The following is a 15,867-nucleotide window of genomic DNA, read 5'->3' as shown; positions in this document are numbered from 1 at the left end:
CCACCGTCTCACAGAAGAAGTGAAAGAAATGGGTTACATGGGGCGCAGCGATGTGGGTCAAGTCAATATTTTGTTTTGTCGTTACACTGGCAAAGTGATGTAGCGATCAGATTTCATGTAACTATTATCATAATTAAAACTTAAAATCTAAATCAGCACAATCTGTGAATACTGCAAGTGCAGAGTGAGACTGTGTCCACTTGTGAGAGGAGAATGTGGAAAATAATGATCAGAAGAAAGAGGGAAAGAAGCTGATAGTGGAAAGCTGAATACACAGTGTAAAGCAGTTTGTCTTGGTTTTAGAGCAAAGGCATACTTGAGAGAGGAGCCAGGCTGACTCTGTGTTTGCTAGGTGTGGCTGCAGTCATAAATCAGTGTGTGTGAAAAATACCACTGCACTGGACAAAATTCCTCAAAACATGTAGCATGCACTGAATAAATATTTATAGAACATCACTCAATAATAAATGAAGGGGAATAAATCTGTTTTTAATTTCTGTACCTGCAATGGTGCCACAACAGCGAGGAGCCATTTTAAAAGATGTATCAGGTGTAATAATAAAGGTTTGTAGATCGACATAAGCAGTTTGTCTTGGTTTTAGAGCAAAAGCATACTTGAGAGAGGAGCCAGGCTGACTCTGTGTTTGCTAGGTGTGGCTGCAGTCATAAATCAGTGTGTGTGAAAAATACCACTGCACTGGACAAAATTCCTCAAAACATGTAGCATGCACTGAATAAATATTTATAGAACATCACTCAATAATAAATGAAGGGGAATAAATCTGTTTTTAATTTCTGTACCTGCAATGGTGCCACAACAGCGAGGAGCCATTTTAAAAGATGTATCAGGTGTAATAATAAAGGTTTGTAGATCGACATTTTTAATTCTCAGATTATGAAGAATTCCTTTTGCAGGTGTTTTAGCTTTTTACTTCATTGAACAACCTTACATATTTAAATATTTAAATATTAATTGAAATGAGTTTTCAAAATTTGACAGCCTACAGTATCAGTTGTTGTTATTGATGACTCACAACTGATCTATAAAACATTAGCAGCCCAAATTATTTATTAGCAATAACAGCTAATAGTTGCAACAGTGGTACATTTTACAGCAGAGTGAACAGGTGCACAGTTTCGAAAGATCACTAGATTATTTGACCCAGACTTAGGAATGCACTAGCTCTTGTCTTCTTCTAAGTTCCAGATCACTGGTGCAGTTTTGCACTCACGCTTTTGTATCGCGAGAGCAGGGGAAGAAAGGGGAAAAAAAGTTTGGGGGAAAGTTGAATAGAGCAGGGATGAGGAAAAGGCTTTACTGTGAGGGAGAGATACTGAAGTTTGCCATTCTCATCCTCTGGAATGTATCAGCTCCTCTAACTTTCTAACTTATCTGTGCAAAATCAACGCACAGCTGGATGCGTACGATCAGACTCCAGGAGTTACAATGCGCATCTATTTATAGCAGCGAGTAGTTTGAGTGACTTCTTCTCCGCACTTTTTTCTAAACTTGTGTTCAGCAATACCTGCAAGTGAAAGTGAAGTAGTCTTCTGTCGGGTCTGAGGCGAATCTCCTGTTGGGAGACAAGGTAAAGTAACGACTCTCTCGTGCGCAATTTTGCGCATTTTTAATTTATTCTGCATACCTTTGCTCTTCTGTGCGTACTGATTTTCTGACTTAATAATGGTAGAAGTAACACCACACCAGAGTGCGGCAGTTATTTTTCTTATGCGTGCAGCATCTCCTGCACTTTCCTCTGCGCGCTTCCTAAATATTTTAAAAATTGTTTTTGCAGCTTTGACTCCAGACTGCGGAGGTCGACGGGGCTGCGAAGTTAGTCAAGGTGACTTCTAATCTACCGAGCACTGGAATTGTACAGTTGAGAGTGGTTATGCCGGACAGTAAGCGTGGAGGACGGCTGCTGCAGTTGGCTGTGGCTCTGGTGGCCTTGCTGTCGCTCTCCACCGTGCTTGGAGACACTACAGAGGAGGTGGACAGCGGGGACAGCGAGCCGGTGACCAAGCCGACCGACACCAGGGCCAACAGGGCCAAAAGGAGGGGAGGGACGGAGGTCCTCAGAGGGTAATGTGATAATCCTTATCAGTCCAATTTGGGAAAGATTTTTAGCAGGGGTTCAGAAAAAACACTTGTGCCTGTTTTTAAAGCAGACAGAGCTCCACGAGGGACACAGATGGGAAGTTTGGATCAATGTTAAGTAATTAAATTAAATACTGGCAGAAATTTCACATTCTTGCTGAGGCATCAGTAAATTGCATCCAAACAAAAGAGGCCTTTGGTTATGTGTGGCTATGGCAGAAAGAGAGAGAGGGAGAGAGAGAGAGAGAGAGGGAGAGAGAGAGAGAGAGGGAGAGAGAGAGAGAGAGACTAACAGCCTAATCCTCACTCTGGCCAAAAACACCACACCCCAGTTGTGGATAAATCACATCTGCAGCTGTACACAGTGGGTCACTGCTGGAGAGACTGTGTGTGTATGTGAAAGAGAAAGGAGAGGAGAGAAGAAGAAAGACAGGTAAATAAGAAGAAAAGAGAGAATGTCTGTGTCCAGTGATAACAGCAAACAGCTGATGAAGGTCAGCTCAGTGAGCATTCTCCACAGGCGCTTTTATTTGACAGGCTTTAAGTTAATTTACCAGAACATAAGGGCTCAGAGGGAGGAAGTGCATACAGGCTACATACTGTGTCCACTGTAAGGATGCTTCAGACATTCAGCAGGCTTCATTAGTCACCTCGTGGATCTGTTTGGAGTTACAGTGAACAGTATATACACTGATCTCTGGGTCAATACAGGTCCAGTGGGTGGTAACACATTTCCATATGTAGACTTGTCACAGACCTGTAGGTGGCAGGATGTCCCAGGCATTCTGTGTTAGATGAAATGCTTTTTTTTTTTTACAGGTGCATCAAAATTTCTCCAAACATTTTATAATACTTTTCTCACCAGCAATCTTTTGTATTGTACCAAATGCCGCATGCCAGGCTGCACCTACACTAGTAAGATCTTTTCAAGTAGTTGTTCCCATTGGTTCCCATTCTGGGGATGGAGACACAGTGGGTCACAAGGTTAATCTAAGGTGTCACTAGATAATTACAGAGATGAAGAATAACACCTTGATTGTTAAACTTTTGTTTTCTGGTGAAGTACTTTCTAATTTTACCCATTCAGGACTCAAAAGCTTGAAAAACCACTCTGACTAAACTGACTGCTCACAATTCATGGATGTTACTGGAATGGTGACTGACATGGAGGTGAGCAGGTGTTCAGACATCTGGGTCAGATGCCAAATTGATCTCCTACTGAAGTGTCCTTGAGCAATGTGCTGTTGTCATGAAGTGTTCGGGAGAGGGGTTTCAAAAACAAGAGTTTTTTTTTTTCTTATAGTATGTGAACCAGTAAGTGAACCACTGAACTTCCATCAGTAGGGGGTCAAAGGACAGAGGGGCTGTGTGTTGTACAGATCATAAAACACTTTAAGATTAATTATGAGCGTGATCTGAACTGTGTGATCTAGATTATTGACCTTGTGATTCTGTGTGTCCCTCAGACCAAATGTATGTGGCCTAAGGAACACCGCCTACTGCTGCCCAGGCTGGAAGACTCTGACTGGAGGAAACCAGTGCATTGTTCGTGAGTACCTCCATTATTCCACTACCGCTACTTATGCAGTAAGTTGGAGCCATCCAGTCACCAAGTATGAACCACATGGGATTAGAGCTGAAACAATTATTGAAACAACTGTTGAGTCAAGCAAAATAAAAATAATTGGCAACTATTCTGATAACTAATGACTCGTTTATGTCCATTTCTAAGCAAAATGCCAGTATTTGATGGTTTCAGCATCTCCAGTGTGAGGATTTGCCACTTTTTCAAGTTTTATGTTGCAGTAAACACAACATAGTTGGCTTTTGGACTGTTGGTCAAACAAAAACAAAACAATTTGAAGACAACACGGTGGACTCTTAAGTGAATACAAGTTACAAAAAAATCCAGCAGAATGAGGACCAGGCTTGAATATTCATTAATTTGCAACACAAGATATTAATTCGTCCTTTTTCTTGAACATTGTCACAATGGAACAAGTGGATCATTCATATAAAACCAGTTTGTCAAACCACAAGTGGACTGTAGTTTTCACATAAAGACTGAACAGTAATAAAACTGGCAGTCAGCACCTTCAGATGTTTTGTTGCATCCAGATGCAGCAAAGTTTATGGGTCCATGTAGTGATGGTGGTTATGTACCAACAACATGAATCGGTCATGAATTTTGGTGAATTATTCTGGTTTTCTGCCAGCAATTTCTTTTACTGGTTTCACTTCCTTTGTATTTCCTCCCCATCTCTCTCATTCCCTCACTAGACAGGAAGCTCTGAGTGGCTGCAGAGCTGTGTGATTGCAGTCTGGCTGGTCAGCTGGCAGGATGCCTGTCGCGGCTCTAATCGCATTGTTTAGCAGTGGGGTTCAGGGAGTAGGGGTCAGTGGCTGGACTCAACCTGATGGAAGCTGGGGCAGGGGACTATGCCAGCAACAGTCTGTGGGAAAGAGGACAAATGAGCAAAAACAGCCAGCTCTGAACTGAAAACACACACTGTACATATTTATGGCAACAAAACCCAAAGAAGAAAATAGCTTGGCACCATTGCCAAGTGGGCTTTTATTACCTAACTATGATGGAGGTTAAAAGGCAGATTTGACCGTATTTGGACTATGGCTAGTTTTGCAGTATTTTATAATGAGAGTTCAGTGTGAAATTTAGATCATCATTTAGATCACAGTGAAACTCTAACCTGAAATTTAAAACCTGTAGCCGACAGGCTGACAGGCAGTAGAAACATATCATGATGCTTCTCTCATGCTCATACAAGACAAATCCTGGGGCTATAATGTGATCATTGGACTGTTTTTGTATGTTGTGCTTCATGTTTTTATGTTGTCTGACTGAGTGCCATGTTCCTTTTTGCAGCGATCTGTCGGAGCTCATGTGGAGATGGTTTCTGCTCCAGACCCAACATGTGCACATGTCCCAATGGCCAGATCGCCCCATCCTGTGGATCGAAGTCAGGTCGTTCAGCACCTTCCCTTTCCCACCATGATACAACTTCTTTGAAGCTTGCTATCATCAGCTTGATGGGTTTTATTATATAGTGTGCATGGGGATGTTAACTGCTACGTAGACAGCTGATAAACATTAATTGTAAGATTTACGTAAATAGGAGGATATGTCAGATGTTTTCTGCAAAACATTGCCTAAACCACACCCTTTCTTTGCATTTTATGGAGCTCTTATCTTAAGAAAAACCTTCTCTCATGCAATGAAACATTAATGACAAGCAGTAACACATGATAGATGACAGAATTATAGTCTTGCTTTTTTTCTCTCTGTAGGACAAAATCAAAGAGTTGTAATTGGCTCAAATTTTGTGAGTTCAGACCAAACTGGGCTGTTTTGAATCTTGTTTCTTAATCATCAAAAAAAAATAAACTAGCATGGATCAAAAAGATGGTACCACCTACTGAGCCTATTGAAAATGCTCTTTGAAATTGCCCCAGGAATGCAACAATTGATATATATTTTGCAATCATGTTTTTGCAAATAGCAATCATTCTCATGGATTGTTGTGTGTGTGTGTGTGTGTGGGGGGGGGCTTTGGATGACAGCCACAGTCAACATATTCTCCATGTTGCTCTCTCTTGCAACTCAGTTTGCACACCATACATTTCCAGGAGACTATATCTGAGCATGACCTTCCAGAAGAATGGTTCAGAGTGCAATTTGTTTGTGTTGTAAATATTATCTGCAGTTCATCTTTGGGTACTCAGAATTTAACTCCAACGTTGCTCTGTGTGTGTTTGTGTGTCTATGTGTGTGTTTGTATTGTTTTGCTCACAGTCCAGCACTGTAATATTCGGTGTATGAATGGGGGAACATGTGCTGAAGACCACTGCACATGTCAGAAAGGCTACGTGGGAAACCACTGTGGTCAACGTAAGGATCATCCTGAAAATATACCAAGGCCTTCAACATAATCAGCATATTTTAATATAATTTTAGATTCTTTTTAGACAGAAATATGCTATTTAAACTTTATTTCCTGACATTTTCCTTTTAAAGCTACAGTATGTAACTTTTGTTCAAATATTTTAGTTGTAGAAATCTGCTGCAAAACTTGTCTTAGCGTGGAGAGGAGCTGTCGAAGCCTCCTGTGATCCTGACTCATTGCAGCAGTGTAGAAATATTAGCTTCTAAAACATTTTGAACGGGACTGACATTTCTAACCAATTAGAGCTCTTCTACTATTTCTGCTTTATGAGTAAGTTTTGTTGCATTCTCATTTATTGTAATTTCATAATGACAAATATCTGAAAAGCTGGGGAGAGGGTGGGGGAGCGTAGCAGATCGTAGTAGAGCACAGTGGAGCAGGGATGGAGCAGAGTGCAGATTAATTAGTAAACCTTACATACACACTAAACAAAGATGGTGAAAATGGTAAACAATGGACATGCTAAACATGAGCATGTTACCATTATAGCTGGAAGCATGTTGCAGTGCTGGCATTAGCATCTAGCACCAAGCTTTGCTGTCCTCCCGATTACAGCTCCAAAGAGCTGCTAGCATTGCTGTCATCCTTCCTATTGGTAACACCCTTAGCAACAAACTAAAAAAAGTGTGATGAAGCAAGAAACACAAGCAAAATGAACACAAACTAGAAAACTCTTAATCAAACTCTTTTAAACACTGTGATTCAAATTTGACCATGAATACGTATTATACTTGTGTGTGCACTTGTAATGAAGGATAATTGCCAGTGTTTTAAGTGTGCTTATATTTGGTTTTACCTCCAAATGAAGCAGTTTAGTTAATGTGCCCAAACTTTTAGCTCGTCTAGGGTCGTCTGATCCTTGGCTGCTTGTTTCTTGCCCCATCTAACTTTTTAGCAATAACATTGCATTTCCAGATTTCTGTAATTGATTTAGTAGTTACAGTGTTGTCATAATGAATTGAAATGATGGCAAAATCTACAAATAGTTGTATAAACCAGAAATATCTCGGATATACTGTCCTCACGTTGTTTCTGTTCTCCAGCGGTTTGTGAAAATGGATGTCTCAATGGAGGAAGGTGTGTGGCTCCCAACAGATGTGTGTGCAACTACGGCTTCACCGGGGCTCAGTGTGAGAGAGGTAATAAGCGCTAAACCGCAGCACTCAGCATTCCTCGCACTCATCTGACACCATGCTGTCTCTGTGCTCTACATTCACCACTCACTACTGCTGAAGTGGTTTTTAAAGCCACACATGCTGCTTTTGTGAAAACAGTGACTCGATGTTGAATGGTGGTTGTTTTTGTGACTGACGACAATTCCTGCTTAGTCATGCAACCGGCTCCAGGAATGTGGTTTGTTGTGGAGGATTTGCATGTCAAGCTTGAGCTCAGAAATGACCATTATTTTCCACATCTGCTCTCAAATGACGCTCTGGGGAATGTAATGTCTCTCTAAATGTGCACTGTTTGTTTGCTGAAGACCTCCCAACCTCCTGTGGTTGCTCTCTGGCACATGTGCGCAAATGCTCTAAAGTATACAAGTATTCACAAACCGGCCTGCACTGTGCCTGTGAGTAAAATGTGCGCACATGCAGGAATATGTGTGTGTTTTGTGTATGCGCTGGGGGTCAGTGGCCCTGATGACCTGTAGAGTTCAAAGCGATGACCTTGTAAAGCTAATGTTTGGATTGGCAGCAGAACTCCTAATTAGTAACATCCCTTTTAACAAGTACATGCTTCAGAGGCCTGTCAGTTGGGTCTGGCTGAGGTTTGACCTCTGGTTTACTTCAGTGTTTTCTTTCAACCTGCAACTAATAAGACACTATCTGGTTGCCTGCTGGGATAGCATCCGACCTTATCTGCACAGTTGTGCATGTTTTGACTTTGGTTTCGACTCTTCCCTGTGGAAGCTTGGCCAAAGGCTTCGTGAGACTGCTGAGGAATTCAAATTAAACTTTTTTTTTTTTTTAGCACACAGTATCTTCTAAATGTGAATACACAAGGAATCTCAGAAATGCTCAGTTGTTGTGTTTTGTGTAATGATGTTTGATGAAGAAGTGATATACGGGTGACGAATTTGACCACATTTGGCTCTGAAAACTTGATTTTCCATGTAGGGTAACAAGCATGTACACTGGCCACTCACTGTCTGCTGCTTTATGAATGACAGTTCCCAATCTCCAGGAGCGGTAGATATGCCCAAACAGCTCAGTGCAGTCATTTGTTTAGCAAAAAGGCCAAGTGTTCTCTGATTCTTCCTGATGGTGAGGATATGCTGTTCTTCAGTTTATGATATTGATATTTGAACATCTTTGGGTTTTTGGACTGTTGGTTTGACAAAAGAAGCTTTTTGAACATATTATGTCCTGGGTCATTATTCACTATTTTGTCTCATTTTATTGACTAAATATTGTTCCTAGATTTTACTGATGTATTTCTGAAAACAGCTATCAACAGATTGATCACTAATGTAAATAATCAGTATATGCAGCCATGTAGATTTATCAGTTACTTGTCAGAGAGATAGGTAAAGTAGGTCAGGGGATGCAGTGGCTTTTTGGGTTATCACTTTCACTGGAATTTCTTTTGTTCCCATTATGAAATAAGCCATTATGCTCTCACACAAGCACATGCATAAAATACATGTGTAAAGCCATCCATGTGCCACATGCACAGCCCCACACTGTTTTCAATGCAGGTTAGAGAACTGCGACCCATTGTTGTTTGATGTTCTCACATTGGCAAGAACAAAAGGTTATCAACAAACAAGTGGTCTGACCAGGCAGCATTCAGGACCCACTGAAATGTGGCAACACGTGATTTAACAGTGAAGTTGGTCAGTGAGCTGAGGGGGGTTTCTCTTGTCTCTAAAGGCTTCACACACTTTCACTTATCAGGGTCTGTTCTAGCCCATTGCAAACCTCAGTAGAAAGATATCCAAGTGTATGTGTCTCTGTGTGTTTGAGTGCATGCAGGCTCAATTTGTTAGCCTTGAGATGATGGAAGAATCTGCTGACAGGCCAGCAGGGAAGGCCCCACCCAGATATAACACCCCATAACATGTGAGGCACAGAAATACACACACAAATCACACACAGATGAGGACAGATTAAACTTATATTAAGGCATGGTGTGAGAACCATCTACGCTGAGGAAGGGTGAATATAGAAAAAGGCTGACAGATTTTCATGTGTGTACAAACATTTTGGAGTTTCTCCAGGAAACTCTTCTGACCCACTTCCCGACAGGCTTCCCTCCTGTTCACACTAAGGCTGTTATTATGCAAAAATTCACCCATCAGTAAGGAAGCCACCATTTCTATTGTGTTCCAAAAGTAACTAGACTTCCGCACAGACAAAAAATAATTTGCTAATGAGAATCAAAACAATATATCAATTTCCCAAGCATCTAGATCAATTTGTGAGCATGTGTCCAAAAGTAGAACAGTTTAGGCATAAACATGAGCAGAGATCATCGCTGGCTAGATTGCCGATGAGCGAGTGGGACATTGGCTCAGGTTCTGTGTGTGTGTTCGAGTATATTTGTGTGTGAACACATGCGATTGCTCCCAGATGTACAGGACATGGGTGGGTCCCCCAGCTGTATGCATTTCACAGAGAGACAGTAAGATGACGGATGAAATGACACCACTTTCACCCTACAGCTGTTCGCCTCTCCCTGCTTACATCAGCTGACTGTTTAAGTGCTGTGCTTGTGTTTCCCTTATTTTGTTCTCAGATGTAAAATTTTTGAGTAAAAGTACAGAAAATGTAGCCTTGCCTACAGTTAGGAAAGCAGAATGACACCACTCTCATATTGGTCTGTTAAATATAAAGCTGGTGCCAGTAGACAGTTCACTTACCTTAACACATGGAGCAGACACACCAGGCTACAGCCTGGCTCTGTCTTAAGCTAACAACATCGGCATACCTGCACCTCTAAACCTACTTCACTTGTTGAATCTGCAGCAAAACTTAAGAGTAAAAACAACTGGCTGCTGTTTTACAGGGATTTATGCGCAGGACTATTCAGGACAGACTGGCCTTTAGACAGTGCCAGACTAACTCAGATGACCTGAGTTTAGCATCCAACTTTATCTTCAGTCATAAGTTATACCTCTCAGGTAGCTCTAGTAAACTGTGAGGTACAATAGTTTGCTCTGAAATGTGTTGGTGTAGAAATTGCCAAAAATGGAAACATTCAAGTAAAGTGCATGTACCTCAAAAACTGTGCCTGAGTAAATGTATTTGCGTCTGACATTCCTTCTCTGGTGGAAGAAGCAGACTAAGAATTAAAAGCATTCGGTCTCCAGTAGAGTCTGATTAGGAGGGAGTGAGAAAGAGAAGGAGATGACCCAGTTCTGTTTCGCACAGCGCTGGTGCCAGAAGCAGAGAGATTGTGCACGTGACGGGTCTGGGCTGGGTCCCGGCCCACATGGGAAACACACAATGTCTCATTTGTTTTAAACGACTGTGTTGTTGGAACTGCTCTCCCTCTTTCCTCTTGGTGTCTGTTGTCTGCTGTGAAATGTGGAAATGATTTTTGCCACTGGATCTTGACCAGATTCTTTTGGGAGGGATGAGATTTTCCCTCTCATTCTCTCTGTCCCTATCTTTTCTTCACCATCTTCCAATCCTTCACCTGATTAGATTCAGTGATTTTGTTAAATCCAAGGGGAGTTTGAAACTGAGGGAGTGGTGTTTGGACGGAGTGAGGGGATAGATGTATGCAAGCAGTGGGATCAAGGGAATGGGGTTTAACCCAGTATGAAGAAGAATCTCAGTACAGGGACTTTCTCCACATTGTTGAGCTCATATTTCTCAAAATTTATTTAGTCCTACTCTTTGACTGCGGTAGCTAGTTTGGAAATCACCTGCTGTGTTCCACAGACCTTTCAGTCGCCTCTGCTGATCTTAGGAATGATATTCTGTTCCCTAGATTGTGTATTACTAGAAAAAATATTTATCACTATGCTGTGAAGAGGCCATTTTGTCTTAAAACAAGATACATACAGCTAATGAAGAACTGATCATATAATTTATGTTCTAGACAAATTTTTCATTGTTTGGGTGTCCTGTCTTTCATCTGCTAATGTCTTTCCTATCTTTGCTTTTCTCTATCACACACACACACACACACACACATGCACATAGAGTAATAAAACCTGAGAGCCAGAACGATGCCACAGACAGACAGTACATTCTTTATGAGGTGTGTTACTGTCCTCTCTGCAGCGCCTTCATCACATATAATGTGAGTTATAGGTGTCATGCAAAATTCTATTTAGTTTGACTGTTTGTTCTTGTGTATGCCAGACACAGGTTTTCACTGAGTTTCAGGTTCTAGCTTTCTCAGCATTGACTTTAGCTTTCTTAGGTTCTTTTTTTCATTGTTTTAAATCTAGCATACTTCAACCAATAGTTTTTCCCTCTGTTTATGTGTTGGACTGGCTACCAAATGTTGTTATTTATATAGTGTGCTGGAAATAAAGAAACATTAAGTTAAGTTTCCTTCTTTGCATCTGCAGACTACCGCACTGGGCCGTGCTTTGCCTCAGTGAATAACCAGATGTGTCAAGGCCAGCTCACAGGCATTGTGTGCACAAAGACTTTGTGCTGTGCCACAGTGGGACGGGCGTGGGGTCACCCTTGTGAGATGTGTCCGGCCCAGCCTCACCCCTGTCGGCGAGGGTTTATACCTAACCACCGCACCGGGGCATGCCAAGGTAAAGTCTGTTCCTCAGCACCTCTGTTTCTCTTTCTGTTTTTTCTCTCTGTCACTTTCCCTCCCCTCTCCTTCATCAAATAAAGTGCTGCTTCTGTCCTCTCTGCTTGTTTGAACTCCTTCTCCCTCCTTGTCTGCCTTCACCACTCTCTGTCTGTCATCCCTTTACCTCTACCCACCATCCCCTCTCTAGAAGATTAGTTCTAATTGGGTTAAACTGGGGTGGGTGGCAGTGCCTCCCACATGAGTATGGAATGCCCGGAGACACCCGCTGTGGCAGGTCTATCCGAGTCAGTAACACGGGTCAGCAGTGGTTCCACGTGGGAGAGCTCATTTTTGGTAAGATGGCCTTCTGCCTGCCTGCTTCAGACCTAACAACACAGAACCTCTGCAGGGGAGGCAGACCTGAGCCAGGACCAGAGGAACATGGAGTACTCTGAGAATGCATCAGGTCACAGCCTCCTGGAAACTTTCAGCCTAATACCTACATTTCAATCTGTCAACTTCATTACCTGAATTTAATTTACTTATCAGTGTAACTTACAAATGTGTATACAAAGTTTTATGTTTTTTCAAAAGGTTGCTGGGTGGATAGATTCATGGACAAATCCAGTGCTCTAAATCAACCCTGTCATGATGCAGTGCAAGCAAACCCTACAATAGTTAATATCACAACTATAACTCTGTCTGATGGTGGACCTGTCCTTTCTGTATTTCTCTACCTCTTTCTGTCTCTGTCTTTGTCTACTTGGCCTCAATTTCCATTCCTCCTGCAGGAAACATTCCTCTCTCTTCCTCTTTTCCCTTTTCACTCTGTTGATCGCAGGGAGACAGGGTCAGACTCTTAAAACAGACCTAAATTCCATGCACATTCAGATGCGCATAGATTTTTGTGTTGATTTGTGAGTTATGCATGTCGCCTTCTTTCCCCTGCACCGAGTAGGTTTTACCATCTCTGTGTCTTTATCTCTTCTTCTGTGCATTAAAAAGAATCAGTATGCCCGTGTGTGTGTGTTAGGGTGTAACTGCCTCTCTGTATGTACAGATGTGGATGAGTGCCAGGCCATCCCTGGTATCTGTCAAGGAGGAAACTGTATCAACACAGTGGGATCTTTTGAATGTAAATGTCCTGCTGGGCACAAGTTCAACGAAGTCTCACAGAAATGTGAAGGTAAGAATTAAGCTAGGGGTAAAACTGACATTTCTGACTTTCAGTGTCAGCTTGAATGACAAAGTAGACAAACATTTTATTTTAAGAGTTCCAACTTGACAGTGAGAAAGTTGAGTCAAAGGCCACATCCATCTAGTTGTGGTTATCTTCACCTGAGATGCAGTATTCTGGCTCCTACGTTGTGGAGACAGACCACACATAACACACTTTTCCCTTCCCTTGAAATAAATTTAATTAAACCAGATTAGCTGTCAGTTTTCTCTCTAACACTTAAAAGTATTGTTGATGAATCTGGAAAAACGAGCAGGAGGAAGCTCAATTTCGAAAGTAGCCAACTGAAGAAATCCCACCCTTTTGTTCTGACTTCTTTCCAAAGCCCTCCACCAAAACAAAACGTGCACTCCAACATGCACTGCCTGACTACTACTGATTTCAGGAAAATGACAAATGTCCCTCACACCAAACAAAAACAATTATTACCTCTGCAGCAGAAATACGGCCACCATGGCGTCACTTTTCAGCCCCTTTTGTTCTCTCAGTCGTCGTGGTGATTCAAAAGCCACACACACCAGTGTTAATTCTAGTTTTACTTTACTCCAGCAATCAACTTCTTTTTAAATGTGACTTTCTTGAATACGGCCTCTGTTCGCGACCGAAAGCTGCTGTGGGCACCTTCTCTGACATAGCCGCTAGCTTTAGCTATAAAAACAAAGCGGTGGCACGTCTGCCTGCCTGGCTCACACAGTGAGCGCAAGGGCGTAGAGTGTAATTGCCAACACTACCTTTAGTTGTGTACTTTTGAAAAGACATTTTCTCTCAGCTGGGGATCCTAATTATTAACTTCTAACTGGCTTTGACACTTGTTAGTTCACGATCTTTTCTTACTTTATAATTATGACCACTGAGAGACTTAGAATATAAATGTTTATGGCTGAGTTAAAAAAGAAAAATCTTATAAAATTCTTCACTCAGTATTATTTCCATTTTACACAAATAAAGACCTTCAGTTAGTCTGTGAAACATATCGTCTCATTAAGACACGAATATGACATTTTCCAGACCACGTTTAACTCTGGTGAAACAGACTGAGCAAGGATTTTTGGCACTCATTTTCAGAGTAAAATATGTGCTATTTTATGCCCAGAAATAATTGCCGGAAAACCTCTGGACTGTGTAAAAAACTGTTTGAACTGGTGTAAGTTACACTGTGTTTCTTAACAGATGTTGTGTGTGATGATGTGTACTCGGTGGTGCTAACAGAAGAGCAGCTACAGACGCCCCTGGATTTAATATCCCATGACAGTGCTTTATTTCCATTGTAAACAACATGGGCCCTTGTCAGACTCTGCCGCCTTTAACATTTCAAGTTAGTTTTCAGTTTAATCGCTTTCTTCGACACTTGAGATTACTGTGAGGTTTCAGCAACATAAAACAGGCACCCAGGAAGCAATCGAAAATGTTTTTAAACCTATTTGATTTTCATCCTCCTCTCATCTTGTCTGCTCTGCTCTCCCCTCTCCTCCGTAGATCTGGACGAGTGTTCAAACATTCCTGGTCTCTGCAGTATAGGTGAATGCACTAATACTGTGGGCAGCTACTTTTGCAAGTGTCCCCAAGGTTATCAGACCTCTGTGGATGGATCCAGGTGTATAGGTGAGCCCTCTGTCATACAGGCTGTCACATATGAGACAAAGCCATGGTCGCTGCATTCTCTTTCCTTTTCCACCCCATTTTGGTTCTTCTTTTCCTCCTGTCTGCTACTGAGAGCAGAAAGAACTGAAATGCGTCCAATGTTCCAGCTAGTAGAATTTAGGTCAGTATAGTCACTTGGTTGTTTCTAGTTCCACAACAATGAGCTAAATTCTCTTCAGACTGGGGAAGGGCTCCGATGAGAGAAGTAACATGAACCCCTCTCACGCTCAGGTGACTTTGGTTTTGGCATCATGGTTAGAAGTAAAGTGTGTGTGCAGCTTTCTGTCGCTTTGCTTAAACAGTGAAGAGAAGAAGAAGAAGAAGCTTTATTTTACTGTCATTGTAACATTGTGACACGTACAACAAAATTTTGTTTGGAGCCGAGGGCCCCGGGCCGATGAGTGCATACACGCCACCATCAGGGGCATGTGTGTCATTGAACAGTCCACATCCTGGGAGGTTGGTAACAGTATGCATACTCTCTCTCTCACACACACACACACACACACACACACACACACATCCACAATCACCAGGAAAATTTGTAAACCTTGCAAGTTCAGTCCACTTTGACCCAAAGCAGAAGAGGGAGCAGTTTGGGTCAGAATAATCCATTAAATGTACACTCACATATACACATGTGCATGCATACACACAAGCATTCACACACAAAACATATGCACATATCACCCCCCCAGGAGAGGATGTTTGTGAGGAAGGAATGTCTGAGTCTTTTGCTCCAGAAAACTATTGCACCAAATGTTTTAGTCTGTTTCCCATGCAGCAGCACTCAAACACTAACATTGATTCCAAAGGGCCCAACTGTTTTTCCTCCAAGCAGTTACACGTTCCTGACATCTTGTCGAACTTACCCAAGTAATTTGTATACAGCATATTCTCATGCGCTGGATGGGCAGTGTGTGAAACATGACATGATATATTTATGTTAATAGGGAACCTGAGCATTAGTCATGCTGGTGTACAGTGCCAGAAACTGCAGGATGTACAAAAGGTTCTCATAAAAAGGAAGTGTATTGGAAGTGGCTTCCCTCTTCCAAATGATGGAAAATCTGAAGCAGAGGCAACTACTTTCTGATTGTACTCTTGCCAGTTTGCTCAACACAGAGACAACCCATGCCATATTCCATACAGCATGGTTATATTAACCGACTTCATTCTGTGTTGTTTCCCACAGATACTCGTGGCGGGTACTGCTATGC

General features: G+C 41.9%; 1 protein-coding gene across 1 annotated transcript in view; it reads left to right on the top strand.

Annotated features, from left to right (window-relative positions):
* Positions 1 to 1,311: 1,311 nt before the first annotated feature.
* Positions 1,312 to 15,867, top strand: part of fbn1 (fibrillin 1) — a 62,655-nt gene continuing 48,099 nt past the window's right edge. Inside the window, 10 exon segments of the mRNA XM_020605778.1 lie at positions 1,312 to 1,589; positions 1,797 to 2,083; positions 3,565 to 3,647; positions 4,983 to 5,081; positions 5,910 to 6,005; positions 7,104 to 7,199; positions 11,588 to 11,785; positions 12,830 to 12,955; positions 14,483 to 14,608; positions 15,843 to 15,866. Of these exon segments, the coding sequence (XP_020461434.1) occupies positions 1,893 to 2,083; positions 3,565 to 3,647; positions 4,983 to 5,081; positions 5,910 to 6,005; positions 7,104 to 7,199; positions 11,588 to 11,785; positions 12,830 to 12,955; positions 14,483 to 14,608; positions 15,843 to 15,866 (1,039 nt within the window). The 5' untranslated portion in view covers positions 1,312 to 1,589; positions 1,797 to 1,892.

This window comes from Monopterus albus, unplaced genomic scaffold (genome assembly GCF_001952655.1).
Source record: "Monopterus albus unplaced genomic scaffold, M_albus_1.0 scaffold72.1, whole genome shotgun sequence".
In the NCBI taxonomy this organism is placed as follows: Eukaryota; Metazoa; Chordata; class Actinopteri; order Synbranchiformes; family Synbranchidae; genus Monopterus; species Monopterus albus.
This window is presented reverse-complemented; position numbering and strand designations above follow the sequence as displayed.